This window comes from Hylaeus volcanicus, chromosome 8 (assembly GCF_026283585.1).
Source record: "Hylaeus volcanicus isolate JK05 chromosome 8, UHH_iyHylVolc1.0_haploid, whole genome shotgun sequence".
Lineage (NCBI taxonomy): Eukaryota > Metazoa > Arthropoda > Insecta > Hymenoptera > Colletidae > Hylaeus > Hylaeus volcanicus.
Window position 1 is genome coordinate 9,669,053 of NC_071983.1, and position 14,742 is coordinate 9,683,794.

A 14,742-nucleotide genomic window follows, 5' to 3' on the forward strand; every position below is an offset into this window, starting at 1 on the left:
CAAGCGCACATAAATCTCCGTCGCCGGGACGAAACTTAATTTAATGGCACGGCTGGCAGGAAAAACGTAATAGGCTAGTCGGGTGTCAATTAGCCGAGCTTCCAAGACCACTCGCGGTTTTCGATTTTTGGCCCGTCATTTTCCTTTCAAGATATTCGAAACCGGCGGGCACGTAATTGGCGTCGAGTGAGTCATCGGTTTCGCTCGAACGGTGAAAAATATCGAGGAAACGTTAACGCTGGCGGTACAGAAAAGTCGCGGACTCGATGTACGGGTATTAGTCGCGCGTCAGCCACCGGATAACGCACCCCCTATTGTGCGGATTCTGGTTAGGGTTGCCAACCGCGTCGAACATGACAAAAGGAGCCATTCAAATATCAACCTTCGTTACGCATATCATGTTCAATGCGTAATAAAATTGTTTACAGAAGACTAGGTGTGGAATTGCAAATATCATCCGTAAAAGTTTACCGATCATTTTCTACGTGGAAATTTATTCACGTTGCAATTTTTGTTGTCATAACTGCCTGAAAAATCTTCTATACGAGGGCGAGTATGCAATCAATTACAGGCAAAATTTAATGCTTTTTACGTTCGAGAAATAACAAAAAGGATAATAATGTGTAAAACCAGCGCGCAGCTAGTCTGCCATAAATCATTCGACTATGATATACATAAAAACATGGTACATTGTCATAAACACGGTAATACCCTTGGCGAACGGTTAACAACGGACGTCACCATTAAGGAGATACATCTTATCCCGGGCCAAAAGAAGGAGCAAAGATAAAGGAGCTGAAGAGGGATTGTCTCTTCCGGAAAAGAGAACGTTGGCAACCCTGGCGGTATTATTAAGACGCGGAAAGGTCAACCTTCCTCCAGGATTCCTTTCGTCAGGCGGGATTTCCTTCGCAAGACGCGAACGAGCGCAGTCGTCTGGAAGTATTTAATTTCCGGCAGAGGACGAAGACCGATCGAAAAAAGGAAGCGCGGCCAGAGGCTCCGCGAAACACAAAAGAGTCTCCCGTGCTAATTAAACCCGACGACTGACGAGAAAACTCGCTATCGAAGCTGCGGAACAACAGGGTGAAATATTTTACGGAAACGTGCGCCCATCGGCGAACAACCCCCGTTCTCCATGGTTCGTGTCGTTTGGAACTCGACCACGAGCGCGGGCATTCTATTCGAAATAGTCAAAGGGAGATCGATTTTCGATCCGACTCCTGAAACGAGAATTTCCATCGTTTGTGTATGAAAAATTCGTACGAGCCCGATACGAATCGCAGATGCGTGCACAAACGCAAAAGCGTCGACCGATATGCCAGCAATTTCGAGGACAGACTGTACAGCATGTCGATATTGGCCGATGCAAAAGCGCGATACGGTGTTGTCAAAGAGGGAAGGTATACCCAAATCCTTTTATTTTTTTCATAACCTCGAACAATGGGTAGCAATTATCGCGACGTTGGATTAGGTTATTATTAAATCATCCAAGGAGTTCCTATGAATTCATCCTATGATTGTGTTTGCATTTAATAAAAAATTAATTCTCAGAACACTTACACGGATGTTCCACATATTAATTTGAATAGAAAGTAACAATAAGTGGCGTGAACTTGTCGTTTGACCTAATAATCCAAATATGAATCACGGAGATAGTGCACTCGTACTAGACTCAACTTTAAATTCGCTTTTCTCCTAAGGTAAGCTTCTTATGAAAAATGTCTACTCTTCTTCTTCGGTTTATTGTCATGTGCAGGATCACCGCCCGTCCCGCCACACCCTGTATATATACAACTTCAATCCTCGTACTATAATCTTTCATCAACGTGGAACTTTGAAAGAAATATCAGTTTTATGCGCAAAATTAAATCCTCTTACATTGTTAACATTCCTCTTCGTCGTATCTACTTTCATATTTCTACACCGGCGACCAAGAACTTCGTTAATTAAGTTTCCTCGGAGATACATTCTTTGACAATTGTATTTGTAGCTGAAGATTTCTTACTGAAACGTTAATATTGTTCGTTTACTTTTCTTTTGATCGGATACAGTAAGAAATCGTCAACTTTTCAAACGACAACGTCTCCCCCGGAATTACCCTACATAACAATGTTTTGTCGCACAGCGTACACCCGGCTCAATGCTAGTTTCGAGAAGAGGGCAAAATAAGGGACCAACGAAGGGGATGCAAGAAGTTAAAAGACCGCGTGGTCGCCAAGAGAGACGAGAGGAAAGGAGAGAAGAGAGCAGGGGCGAGAGAGCACAGGCGCAGATTCGTCGGCCGGACCGAAGGGTGAATGCCGGTGGCAATAGCGAAGGTGGGTACGGAGGTGAAAGTAGCAGCGATAGCGGTAGCAGAGGGGCGAACCGAAGGGTGAAGAAGGTGGGTCGACCGACAGAGCGAGAGGGCTCGAAACGTTGGATGACGTTCGTCGGGGGTGGAGAAGGAAGGGAAATCGCAACGACGATCAATACTCCGCCACGCCTCGCGCCACCACCTACCCCGTCGGAGCGAAACTTGACTTTCCCGACCGTTTCGTCTCTCGGTCAAGAATGAACAATCTCTGGATAACTCTCGAACCATCCGAGCATATTTTCCAACCGCAACCACCCCACGGACACGTCGATCGCGCGCTACCGCAAAAAGCGTCGCCGCTTCGCGGCTCGCCAGGTGTCGTTCGACCGCCGAACGAAACTAAACCCGCGATCGATTCCGCCGAACGATAGCCTCCACCGGCCAACCGGCGATCAACGACGTCGCTAATTACGTTGCTCGTTACCGAGTCCAATGGAATCGCGTTTCGATAGTCTACGTACGCAGCAAAACGTCAGGGAAGCGGCTAGGTGTATACGTGACCCCGTTCCGCGGGGTCACGATACAGAGGAACGCGAAAACGCGAGATGGCAGCAGGCTACGGTCAAACAAAAACATGGAGTATCGTTTTACGCTTCCCACCTATGATAACCGCGACTCGGTTGCAAACGTATCGGGCGAGAAGTCAACGGGCCGTGAAATTGTTTTAAAAGGCTTTTCCGGAAGTTTCGAGTTGCAACGATAAGGTCGTAACTGCTGCACAGCGAGCGTCAGAAAAGAAATTAATCGTCCGGTTCCAGCAGACGTCTTTTTTTCTCCATGCGAAGTGGCACTCGAGTTGTCAAGCTTTTCGGCTCAAGTACGCGCGCGTTTCCTTAAATTCGAGCGCGTCCCGTCGTGTGACAATATTTCTGTGTCAACGCCTCGCGATGTCCGCGTTGCGGAATGGCTGTGCGCTCGTTTTTACAGAGATAGGAAAATTTCGCATTTCCATAAGAATGTCTGGTAATGAATAAAAGATGCACAATCTTTTATTCGTTAGCCTTTGAATAAAAATTGGAATTTCGGCTATGATTTTGTGTATGGAAATTTGACCAAAATCTTTACAAAAGAAAACAAGATAAATTATACGAATCGTAAGTGAATTAAAATACAAATAAAATAAAATTTGATAACGGCCATCTGATGATGACAAACCTTATCTACCTTTCTTTCTTTTACACAAGTACAATTGATACAACAAACGAAATTTCGCAACTAACTGTTTAATCAAGTAAACAGCTATACCAGTCTTGCATCCTATTCTTCATCTACTCCAATAAAAGTATCTCCATCAATTTTCCGACCGAACCAGATTATTCGCAAGTAGACTCTGGCAGAGTAAACGAAGAAATCGAGTGGAATTGGTAAATCGCCGGATTGTGCCACTAATGATAATACCTACCAACGAGTAGCAGCTAATCGATCGTCTGGCAATACGGGATCGCGGAGAATCGCGCATTATTCTCCCATTAACGCCGTTTAACGATAAAACCGCCGACGAGCGTTTTACGGCCACGCGTCTCTGTTTGTCGCGAAGCAGTTTACACGATGGAAGAGATAGAGCGAACTCGTAAATTAAAGACGCGAACACAGGTACACGTTTAGATAGGAGTAAACGAGAACCCGGATCCTACAGGTATACTCACAGGTGACGAACTTTTGTAAATTTACGAGCTACCATTTCATCCTACCATTTCTTCCAGAGCTAAACGAAAGTATAGTACACGTTCACTTATGGAAAATAATGTACCCAGCAACTAATTATAACGAATTTAATAATTTTACTCGAATAATGGAAAAACGTTTCCGCGTGTAGAATGAACGCGAGGGGCGAACTCGCGATGCTCGAGAACGGGACATAAAAAGGTCGATTGTCTCGTGCTCGACGAAGCGTATTGTAGAGAAGTAATTCGTAGAGTGCAAACCGTCTATCGAGTTTGATTCGCGAATCGGGACAGCCAACCAAAACGAGAAATATTAATTAATCGCTCGCCTGTCGGCTGGTCCCGACGAAACGCCGAGAAATCAGCCTTTCAGAAGTCAAACTGGCCAACTCTAGTTTTTGTTCACGGAGTTAATCGGTTTTGCTTCGTATCAACTCGAGGAACAGAAAACTCGCGAAACATTTTCAGAACATTCGGTATGTGAATAAAATAAACCCTTTTGTGAGTAATAAATGATACTTCGTCCTGAATCTGCTACGTAAACTTTACAATGAGCTTACCCGATAGATCCTGCTCTAGGCGTGGATTGTACAGTTTCCATTTAGTTTATTAATATACAATTACTTTAAACGGATTACTCAAGCGACTAATAGCGTCACGGCTAATGCAGGCTGTGATAGATAAGCATTACCGTATATATAAATCCAACTACGGAAACCAGTATTGCTTAACCCACCCAAACCTATTAGCGTCACAGAAATATTTGTATTTTCGTTGCTCAAGGTGACGATGGATAACTACGTAAGTGGTCATCATATAGAGTTTGCTCGATGGACGCGAGCAATTATCTTAACTAGAGCTTAGAATGACGATCGAGGTAAGACAGTAAAGTCCCGACTGTATAGAAACACAACTTCTATATTTAATTACCAAGGAGGAACCTGGACAGTTACATGTTTCTCCTTACCTCGACCATCGTTATAAGTTGCAGCCAAGAGGGATTGCTAACGTCTAACAAACTTGAACAACTCGTCCACTTTCTGGCTACGTAGTTATCAATACTACCGAAATTACCAAATTATGAATCTATCATGGGAACATACAAAATCTCGTAACTAACCTTTCCACATAGAGGCCCCTGATAAGAACGAATCCTAAGTAAGATAGACGTTGTTTCGACAAAGTTCGTAACGAAAGTTCGCGTTCGCGAAGAGACTGCCTACGCTAAGCGTAACGACACGTAACGAGAAACAGAGCACGAGTCGGTGAGTTATCGAAACCCTAAATCGCATCGTAATACCATAGCGAGACGAGTTTCGCGGATAGCAGTGTCGGCGAACGGATATACGCGCGCCGATAAATAACGTCACCGGGTGAAAAGCGACAACGGTGAAAAGCTTGCACGAACGAGTCTTCCGCGTCAACGGCACCGCACGGCACGGCCCATAAATTAAGGTCGGAGTCAAGAGGCGGAGGAACCAAGATATCGCTGGATTGCAATCGATACCGAGACTCTGACTGTTCGAATAATTTAATTTTCGAGCACTTGACCGGCACTCGAACCGTCCGAACGTCGAGCACGTGGCAAACATCTAATTATCCGAAGAAACTTGGAATGATACTATTTCGTGGTTCCTCATTTGTTTCCTCTTTATAGTCACGCGGATGGTAAAGCAGAAAGTAATGTTGATTCATAGGAATTGGAATCGAAATCTCATTAAAGGATGGATCGAACAATTCGTGGGCATTTAGAGGTCTGAGACAACGAAATCACTAAAAAGATATCGATATACGATTTAAGTAGGCTCGCGCAAGTGGATGGTGCGTGTGCGAAACGATGAGACGAAGAAAGACACGTGCCGTCGGTAGAACGATTCCCCTTTCTCCTCAGCATCATAAACGATCGGAGAGTACATACACGATCATCGCGGGCTTAAAGATCCATTCGAGGCAGAGAAACGATCGAGGCAAGATGTCTTTCGGGAAAGCGAAATTCGTATTTATACAATAATTTGGTAATAGTATAACATATGAAGCTCTAACAAATTCTAAATCGTATTGAACTAATAACAGATCAAAACTTGTTCACTATCATAAATAAATAATATTTGTCACATATTTAGAATTCATTTGTTTCTCTCAAGAAAAATATAATTTAGCCTCAAGCCCTTTTTACTAAACATGAAAAATATTCTCCTACAGTTGAGAATAAACTATTTAATAAATAAGGGGAAATATACCAGATTGAAAAGGAAAGAAGAATTAAAATTATAACAGTATCGGTTCGATCTATAAATATACAATTTTAACAACTTGCTCTCTATAAAGAAATCATACGATTTGTCGCGTTTCATACATTCATTTGTTTCTCCCAAGAAGAATATAATTCTGCTTTTTTGCCAAACACGTCGAGGCCACCCTGTATATTTTGCAGCGTGCCACCGCATTCATCGGCGCAAATTTTCCCCTTGCGGTTCGAGCACCGGTGCCCGACGAGAACCCAGCGATCGCGAATGCTGCTTCGAAATAACGAACCAGAGGGAAGGAACGCTTGTAAAAATACACGCCGCAACGAAATTTTTGCACGCCACGCCCAGTTTCCATCGAAACCGCGTACGCGGTGGACGGTGGTGTTTGGGAAATTGGTGTGCATCGAGAATTCGGTAAACAGGGTTATCCGAAATAATGTAGAAAGGTTCGGAGAAAAAGTAGGTTCCTTCGAGACGAAGGAAAACCGAGCCACTCGATAGCCGTCGTTCGAAAACTGTGCCGCGTGCCACTCCGAAATTCCGTATTTGTTTTCGTTCGCATACGCGATACACGCGACCTGCTCGACCGTACGGTCGTAATTCCACGACGATGGAACGTTGAAAACCGCGTCGATAAACACGGGTAAAGATAAATACGGCACGAGTCGCGAACGTGCCAATGAAATATCCGTCGGCCAATAAAGGTTAGCATCCGATTTCGCGGATCGACGGCGACGAATGGAAAGGTTAACGACACTTCGGGTAAAATAGAAGTGCTTTCGATATCGATCGCGACCGGCGAAGATTGACGAGGTACGCCGTAACGTAAATCGTTGCCGGTTAGGTCCGAATGTTCGAAATACAGGGAGGCCACCGGTGACGGATGCTAGAGAGTAAGCGATCGGTGGTCGCGAACAAGTGGCCGACACGAAAATAACGCGTGCAACGCGGCCGACTGGTAATGCGCTTTAAGGCAATGCGTGCTAGCGACGGGGACACCATAAGAGGTTATAGGCACGACGAATTGAACGGTTTTCCTCGACGATACGAGGGAAAGCGGACAAAAACGGGCAAAAATCGACGAGAACGCGAGAGACACCGTCTAGGCGAACGTTTCCGTGGACGGAAGGAACGAGGAACGAGCGAAACGGAGACGATAAGGGACAGCGAACGGACGGATCGGAGGTTAACCTGTCAGTTGGCGGATCGATGTTCCGAGAGACCGTCGGTTCGCGTTTCACGGGAAAAAAAGACTGGGGGACATTATATAATTTGGAGTACTCACCTCCAAGTGGTAGATGCGTGGCAGCCGAGCACGGTTGCGCGTATCGGCGACCGGGAACCGCCGACTTCACCGAGTTCACCGTCAGCCGCACCAGTATGAACTTCAAAATTTATCACGAAAACATGATCGGAGAACTTTGATAGAACGGGTGAGGAAGGAGCCCACTGCCGAAGCACCAACACTCGATGACGTCATTCCACCAGCGGCAACATGGAGCCCGAAACGCGATAGGACGCAGGCTCGAGAGTCTCAAGTTCGGTTGCGCTCGCTCCGACAGCTGTCCCTCGAGCTAACCTCAAACCTAGCGAGCTTCGCCTCGCTCACTCGTATTCGCTACTGACCGAACACCGTCGACCACCACTGACAACGTCCGACACCCGTCTGCCGACGGTCGGCGGACTACTCGTTTCCTCTTGTTTGCTTCTCTCTGCGGCCCTGCGCGACTCTAATTCGCTCCTTTTTCCACGTGATTTCCGAGGGAACGCTACAGAGGGCAGTCGCGCGCGCGCGCCCCGCGACTGCGATTCCTTCACTGCGGGAATCCCGATATTCGAAATCGAAGCTGCGCGTCGCGATGCCTCCTCCGCTTCGTACAGACGACGTCGTCGAAACCGAGTCGAGCCGACGACCGACGCTCGCACTCGTACCGGCTCGTGTAGCGTCGGTCCGCGTCGCGACGCAAACGTCGTCCACCTAACCTCACTTCCACGATTAGTGCTCGTACGCTGCCTCCAGGCTCAAAGCAATCGAACGTGTACCGCGAGTTCGATTGTTGCACGTTTTTCGACGAATCGACTCTGGCTCGTATTTCGTCGTCGATTTTCTCCAACTTCCGACGTATCCCGACTCGACCAGTGGATTGCGCGCGACTGGGCTTCCAAACACAGGTACGCATGGCATGCGATACAAATAATAATATCCTCGTTTCACGAAACGTATACTCCAATTCGTCCTCGTGGCTCAGTAATGCTTCGATTGCTAGGTTCCGGTTAAATGTTACTCCTTCGGACTACAAATTTGAAGTCTCGTGACTGGTTCGACTTGCTGTCAATCGATATGCATTTCGAAGATTCCTGCGTTTCTCATTTTTCATTGTACTCCATTTTCGTCTTCTTGTATAGACATAACAACGTCCTCTCGTTCGTCTTATGTTAGGTTAGGCCGCAAAACAGCCGTTCGCTGTACGTTGCCCTTTCACCTTTCTTCTTTAAAATGCCATGTCCTGCTTTATAGTACGACGAATAAAGTCGTTGAATAGCATAAGAACAAAAATATTAACTTATTCACATTAGTGTTAGTAATTTACATTAGTGTATTAGCCTCCTATAGTTAGAACAGATTTTTGTTTAATACTGACATGCCTCCCATTACATCCACTAGCCCGACTAATTAGATAAACAATTTTTTAAATTACAGATCGAATACTCGACGAGTGAAAGAAGAGCCCAAGCTAAAGAAAAGGGATGTATAGGATAACGGAACTGGAAATCCACCCTTCTTTAACTATCACGATAGTGTCGGAATGAAAGTAAGTTTTCTTCTTCGTCCAATCGCCGACGGCGACCTTGCGTTCGTTCCTGCGACCTTAAACGCCGCTTCACGGAACGGTACGCGCTGATTTTTATTTTTTTTTTTTATTTTTCAGTAAATAAGCAGCAATGCAGGCGTCTCCTTACGTGTCACGGGTCAACCAGATCGACGCCGTGCAACTAGACGAGGAGATCTACAAGGTTCTCAGAGATCAAGCGAAGAAAATCACCGAGTATCAACTGGTGGACAGGGCCGATCGATGGCAGCCGGAGATCGACGCGATCGTTAAGTTTTTCGTTTGGTATTTCTCGCTGCGTCACGGAAAATCGACCTTCGGCCAACAACTACTCAATTTGCATTACGAGCATATCAACCGTACAAAGTCCATTCTGTATTTGGTTTTGACCGTCGGCCCGACTTACGTGCGCGATAAACTCGTGGGCGGTGTCGCTAATCAAAGATTGAACGAGCTTTTCGATCGCATCGCGAATTTGTCGAAACTGCTCGAGTTTATCAATCTGTTGATTTTCCTACATCGCGGAACGCAGCCTCGTATCATCGAATATTTGCTCGGGATAGCGAGTCGTTCTACGACTACTCACAAACCTAGAAATATCGGGTACTCGTACATGACCAGAGAACTCCTCTGGCACGGTTTGATGGAGTTATTCACCACTGGATTACCCATGATCAATTTTCACTATTTGAAACATGCGATAAAAAAACTTCTGTCGCGTGGCAATCGAGACAGGCTGCTGAGATCGTTTCCCAGCATGGATGGGAGCACAAAATGTTCGTACTGCAACGATAATCCGATTATGCCAGCGCACGCAGGTTGCGAACATGTCTACTGTTATTATTGCTTAAAGGCTCACTTCACGGCGACGAATCAAATTCAGTGTTACGACTGCGGCGCGGAACTTTGCGTCGAAGATATGAAAATGTTCGAAACGTCGCCTGCGTCGCTGAATCCTGATGAGACAATATGAAACGCTCTAAGATCGCGGTGCAGAACCTCTCGGAGATCGAAGGAGGCTTGAGGCTATTTATATTTCGGAAGGTTCTCCCGTACGTTAAAAGAAAAATTATTTTTTGTGGAACAGAGTGCGGATTTTATGGATTCATGGTGTATTATTGTATGAAAATCATATACGAAACATGTGTAAAGTATATTTCATAAAATATTCTATATACCTTGTGCACATGGTTTTTATGTTTGCATATGATGGAAATGCATAAAGTCTGCAGTGTAGTAATATTCTTGATGATTTTAAAATTTGATAGTATATTTTGTCACAAGACTAGCAAATCTGGAAAGAAGTTCAATAATACTTGTAATATCAAAAAGAATAATTAGTATTAGTAAATGATGGACTTACTATATAAACGCAACAATTTTATAATTATCCGTTTCGTATAAATTCGAGGTACAGTAAATGGAAAGACAGGGCCAAATGGACATTGTAAATACGTTATGTATAGTTGTATATATATTTTTTTATTACAAAATAGCAATACAAAATTTTCTTTATCCGCTTCGATACAATATTTCTATTTCCTCGACGTTTCCTTCGAAACAAACGGTAATTAGATCGGGGGTATGATAACATTCGTTTCTTTTCGGAATTGGATTACCGTATAAAAATATCATGCTGCGTTATCGTAAAACGATCCTCCATTTTCGTACATCCAACGCGATACGCAACGATACACGTTGCACGTTAATTTATTCGTATGAATTGCCGCTGTGTTGCTCGATGGGCGGGCACGTCTTTCGATTAATCTAGCAAGAGTTATCGTTGGTACGGAAAACACATCGAAAAATACGTTTAATTAAACTCGTTTCATCCGCTTTCATGCTTAACCTTTGACTCGTTCGAATTCTATTCGTTGTTGGAATGTTTCTTTCTTTTTCCTCTCTCATCTATTAATACGTAAACGCGTCGTTGGACGAATACTTCGGTTGTTTACGTTTCGAACGGGCTTTACGAAAAAAAAAAAGAAAAGGAAACACGAATCGTTTTCGTTGATTCTAGAACACGAGCGCAACTAGCTGAAACGGTTAACCTGAGATATAATAATTAACGCTACCGTATCCCGTTATAATACTAAATTTGTTAATCGCGGTAAGATTATTTTCCGACTTCTTACAGGCACTAGTGAAAGCTACGTTGAATCACATTATCGGGTACAACACACCTTACTCTTCCTACGTCGAAAGAAACGCGAGTTCGCATCGGCGAAATAAACACGGGATGAAATACCTAACGTTCCGGAGCAAAACGGGGACATGGCATACGTTTCGTGGAATATCGATTCCGCGGTTCGTCGCTCCGAGACGAATTCCGAGTAACGTCGTCGCCGCGAAGGTGCTTTAAAAAAAAAAAAAAAAAAAAGTAACGAATCGACGACAAAATTGCAGCTTTGCGGCGAAGCGTTTCGTCGGAATACGCGTCGCGGATATGCATCAACTATTGACACTACTTTCGATATTGTATTCTTCTTTTCATATGGAAGCATCCTCCGAAGAGGCATGGTTCTGTTAACTGAACTATCTCGAAGAATAGTAACTTTATAGCCGACCCCTCTCTCGTCTCGTTGCCTGGTATCGTATTTCTGTCTTGTAAAAAGTACACATTATCACGCGAAATGCTACAACCAATGGAATTTTATCGCGACGAATACAGTTTTTCACGGAAAGTGTCTATGCAACGATATAATATCACTGCCCGCCGCGGAGGAAGTCGAAAAGGCAAGGGAGAGAAAGAGAGAGAGACGTGTCAAGAAATTTGCCATTTGCAATCTGTCAGTTTCGTTTCAGCTTGTATACCGTGATGCTCGAGCGCTAGGCATTGAAAAGCTTCATTGTCGCGTCCTCGTATAGCATTTTTTTTTTCTTTTCCACTCACTCCATTATAATTTTTTAATTTCCGTAACAGCTACTTTATTCGCTATATCATGCAAAATTAGTATATATATATATATGTAAATATATTAGATAGGAACATCGAAGAATAGTGACATTATCTGTCCAGAAAAATTCATGGAATCCCGATCGAACGTGCAAGAATTTCACATAGAGAAAGGCGGATGTGTGAAGAATAATACACGCGCGAAACGAACGGTGGCTCGCGAGCATCGATTAGGATTCTCGAAATAACGGCGATCGACAATTGCAATTCTAATGCTCTGCGACGTTCCATCGCTATCGCAAAAACAAAAACAATAATTCCTCGTTATGAAGGCACAGCTAGTTCGCGAAATTTCTACATATTTAACAGGAAACGAACACGAGGAACAGGAACGATCGGACAGTCTTGTTACATCACACACGTGTAGGAAACACATAGTATTTCTTTTTTTTTTTTTTATCTCTACTAACACTTCGATCACTTCCGAGCACGATTGATCGTGCTCCACCGCGAAGAATAATTTATGCATAAAAAAACTTCACAAAATGACTTAGTCAAGAACTTTTAGCGATAAAATTGTTCGCTAGGCATTTTCGGTAAAGCTCGGCCGCGAGACGTTCCGATTTCTGTATACCGACCGACAGAACAATTTATATTCCTGACGATACAAAATTCATTGGACGCCTGAATCGCTTTAACGGAATACGTCTGTTTCCCTGAATGTTGTCAGATGCAGCGAACATGTCGCCGGAGCTCGTTGCCTAACGCTTCTATTCCATTTGTGCAAAAAAAAAAAAGAAAAAAATAGGTTTAAAACATTAATAACTTATATCGAGCGAGATATCTTACTTCCGTAAAATTTGCTATCTGTGTAAAGTGGACCGCGAACGCGCATGTGCGGTTTATTGCAACGAAAATAGTGTTCCTCGAGTATTTATGCGTAAAAAATCAAGAAAAGGGAAGAGAACTCACGGCGCACCCGAAATGATCGATCGCACGATCGATCGTGGCTGACCGTTTAGCTGCGAAAGACTCGTCGAACGCGGAGAACGTAAATGATGGAATTAAAGTCGAATTAGATATTCGAGGGCACTTCGAGCTTATACACTTGTCCGAGTGTGAAACGTTCGAATCGTATTGTACGCTCAAACGTATAGCACGAGGAACGAGTGCTCTATCCTGGCTGCACTTGGCTCGATGGGAACACAACGGCATTATCAGAACGTTTGCTATGGCATATGACCCTAATATTTCCATAAACTTCCTCAAAAGATTGATGTGTGCGTTTAAATATTAATGGATTGAAATAGGGTGGTCGGTATCGTACGTCTGGATCAAAGATGAGCAAAATTCTATCGACTACAAGATGACAAATAGGGATACCATATGGCAATCTATTTTCTACATTTATTCGATCCAACAGTTACGTGTCCAATGTGAAATATACTTTAATGTTACATTTCACATTGTAACTTCTATCGAATAAATAACGTATGAAAAGATGACTAACTTTTCCTCGTTATTCGGCTACCTTTATCTCGATAGAAATTTAGCTCGTCTCCGATTTATACCTGGTAGGTAAATAATAATTAGCAGTTAAAGAGTCGAGCCAGGCATCGTTTCGCGTACAGTGCTCAAAGTGTCCCCGAACGTTGAAGCTCGCATCGTCCGCCTTTCTGTTCTCTACGTGGGAAATGTTCTTGCAGTCGCTCGGCGTGCGTTCACCGTCTTTCGCTAATGAATAATAAATACTTTGTTACTTTGTAAAACTCGAAAACGCGGCTGCGAGCGGGGCGTTCCGTTGTCTCAAACCGCGGGCACCGTTCGCCCGCCGAATTTCGAGCTTAGTCGAGATTAAATATTTTAACTTTGCTAGGGCGAAAGGCCGTTGAACGCACGGGACATCCCTCGCCCATCGCTTATCAAGCTCCGAAGCCTCGCTGCTCCGACGAATCGTTAATCTAATTGAACCGTTATCACCGATTTCACATTGTACGCCACATCACGAACTCTTCACCGTTACACAGAAACACACGATACACAACGCGCGTCGAGCGACGCCCCGGCGACGAACAAGGGCGTCGATCCGCGCGGAGCGTCGCTGGACGCGGGGAAAAGACCATTCTAGCAACGTAAAAAAAAATTAACGAAACGAAAGTAGTAACGAGCTTATTAACCTAAGGCACCGTTCGAGCAAGTGAATCGAGAACTGTGTGTGGGACAAAAAAAAAAGGAAAAAAAAAAGAATTCGGAAACGGTCCTCGATCACAAAAAAAGAATCATCAGGGGGTGTTCGTCCGGTGCCTGGTAAATCGCAAATTAACTTACTAATTATATTCTCGAACCAACGTGTCGAGTCGGCGGGACCTTCCCGCGCGAAATCGATCATCGATTATCAATGTTCTCGTGTCTTGAAATGCGATTGTCCGCGTCCGAGCGCGTTGCTAACGTTTAAGTACCACTGTCCGAAATTCATCGGTGCTGTATCAGTTTCGCATAAATATCGCGAGACCCGCGACATTTCTTCTCGTCCTGTTTTACCACTTGCTGTCCAGATTGCACTTCTCAATCGACGTCGTAGCCGTTGACGTTGTCGCCTTCCGTTCCGCGCCCGGAGCCGCGCTGCCGCAGAATGTACTAGTTCGTTTGTTCATCTCTGGAAGGCAAACGGTACAATTTCAGTTTTCGAACCTGTGTAAAGGAATGTGCAAAAATGCCAGGAACGAGTAAGCAAGGAGATTAC

General features: G+C 44.4%; 3 protein-coding genes across 10 annotated transcripts in view; 1 reads left to right on the forward strand and 2 right to left on the reverse strand.

The window, feature by feature from the left end:
* Positions 1-7,982, reverse strand: part of LOC128880933 (stress-activated protein kinase JNK) — a 127,620-nt gene extending 119,638 nt beyond the window's left edge. For all 3 annotated transcript variants that reach the window (XM_054131518.1, XM_054131517.1, XM_054131513.1), the window contains exon 1: positions 7,558-7,982. The gene's annotated coding sequence lies outside the window, so the exon portion shown is untranslated. The remainder of the gene's footprint in view (positions 1-7,557) is intronic.
* A 168-nt stretch (positions 7,983-8,150) lies between these two features.
* LOC128880935 (peroxisome biogenesis factor 2) lies at positions 8,151-10,596 on the forward strand. Its single transcript, XM_054131522.1, has 3 exons — positions 8,151-8,444; positions 8,974-9,085; positions 9,203-10,596. The coding sequence occupies exon 3, from the start codon at positions 9,216-9,218 to the stop codon at positions 10,074-10,076; it is 861 nt and encodes a 286-aa protein (XP_053987497.1). The 5' UTR covers positions 8,151-8,444; positions 8,974-9,085; positions 9,203-9,215; the 3' UTR covers positions 10,077-10,596.
* LOC128880929 (protein bicaudal C) overlaps positions 10,192-14,742 on the reverse strand; it is a 33,105-nt gene continuing 28,554 nt past the window's right edge. For all 6 annotated transcript variants that reach the window (XM_054131495.1, XM_054131497.1, XM_054131496.1 and 3 more), the window contains one exon: positions 10,192-14,655. In XM_054131495.1, coding sequence (XP_053987470.1) covers positions 14,537-14,655 — 119 coding nt within the window. In that variant the 3' untranslated portion in view covers positions 10,192-14,536. The remainder of the gene's footprint in view (positions 14,656-14,742) is intronic.

Excerpts from the sequence above, each read along its gene's own strand:
- LOC128880935 (XM_054131522.1), top strand. The coding sequence starts at position 9,216 with ATGCAGGCGTCTCCTTACGTGTCACGGGTCAACCAGATCGACGCCGTG.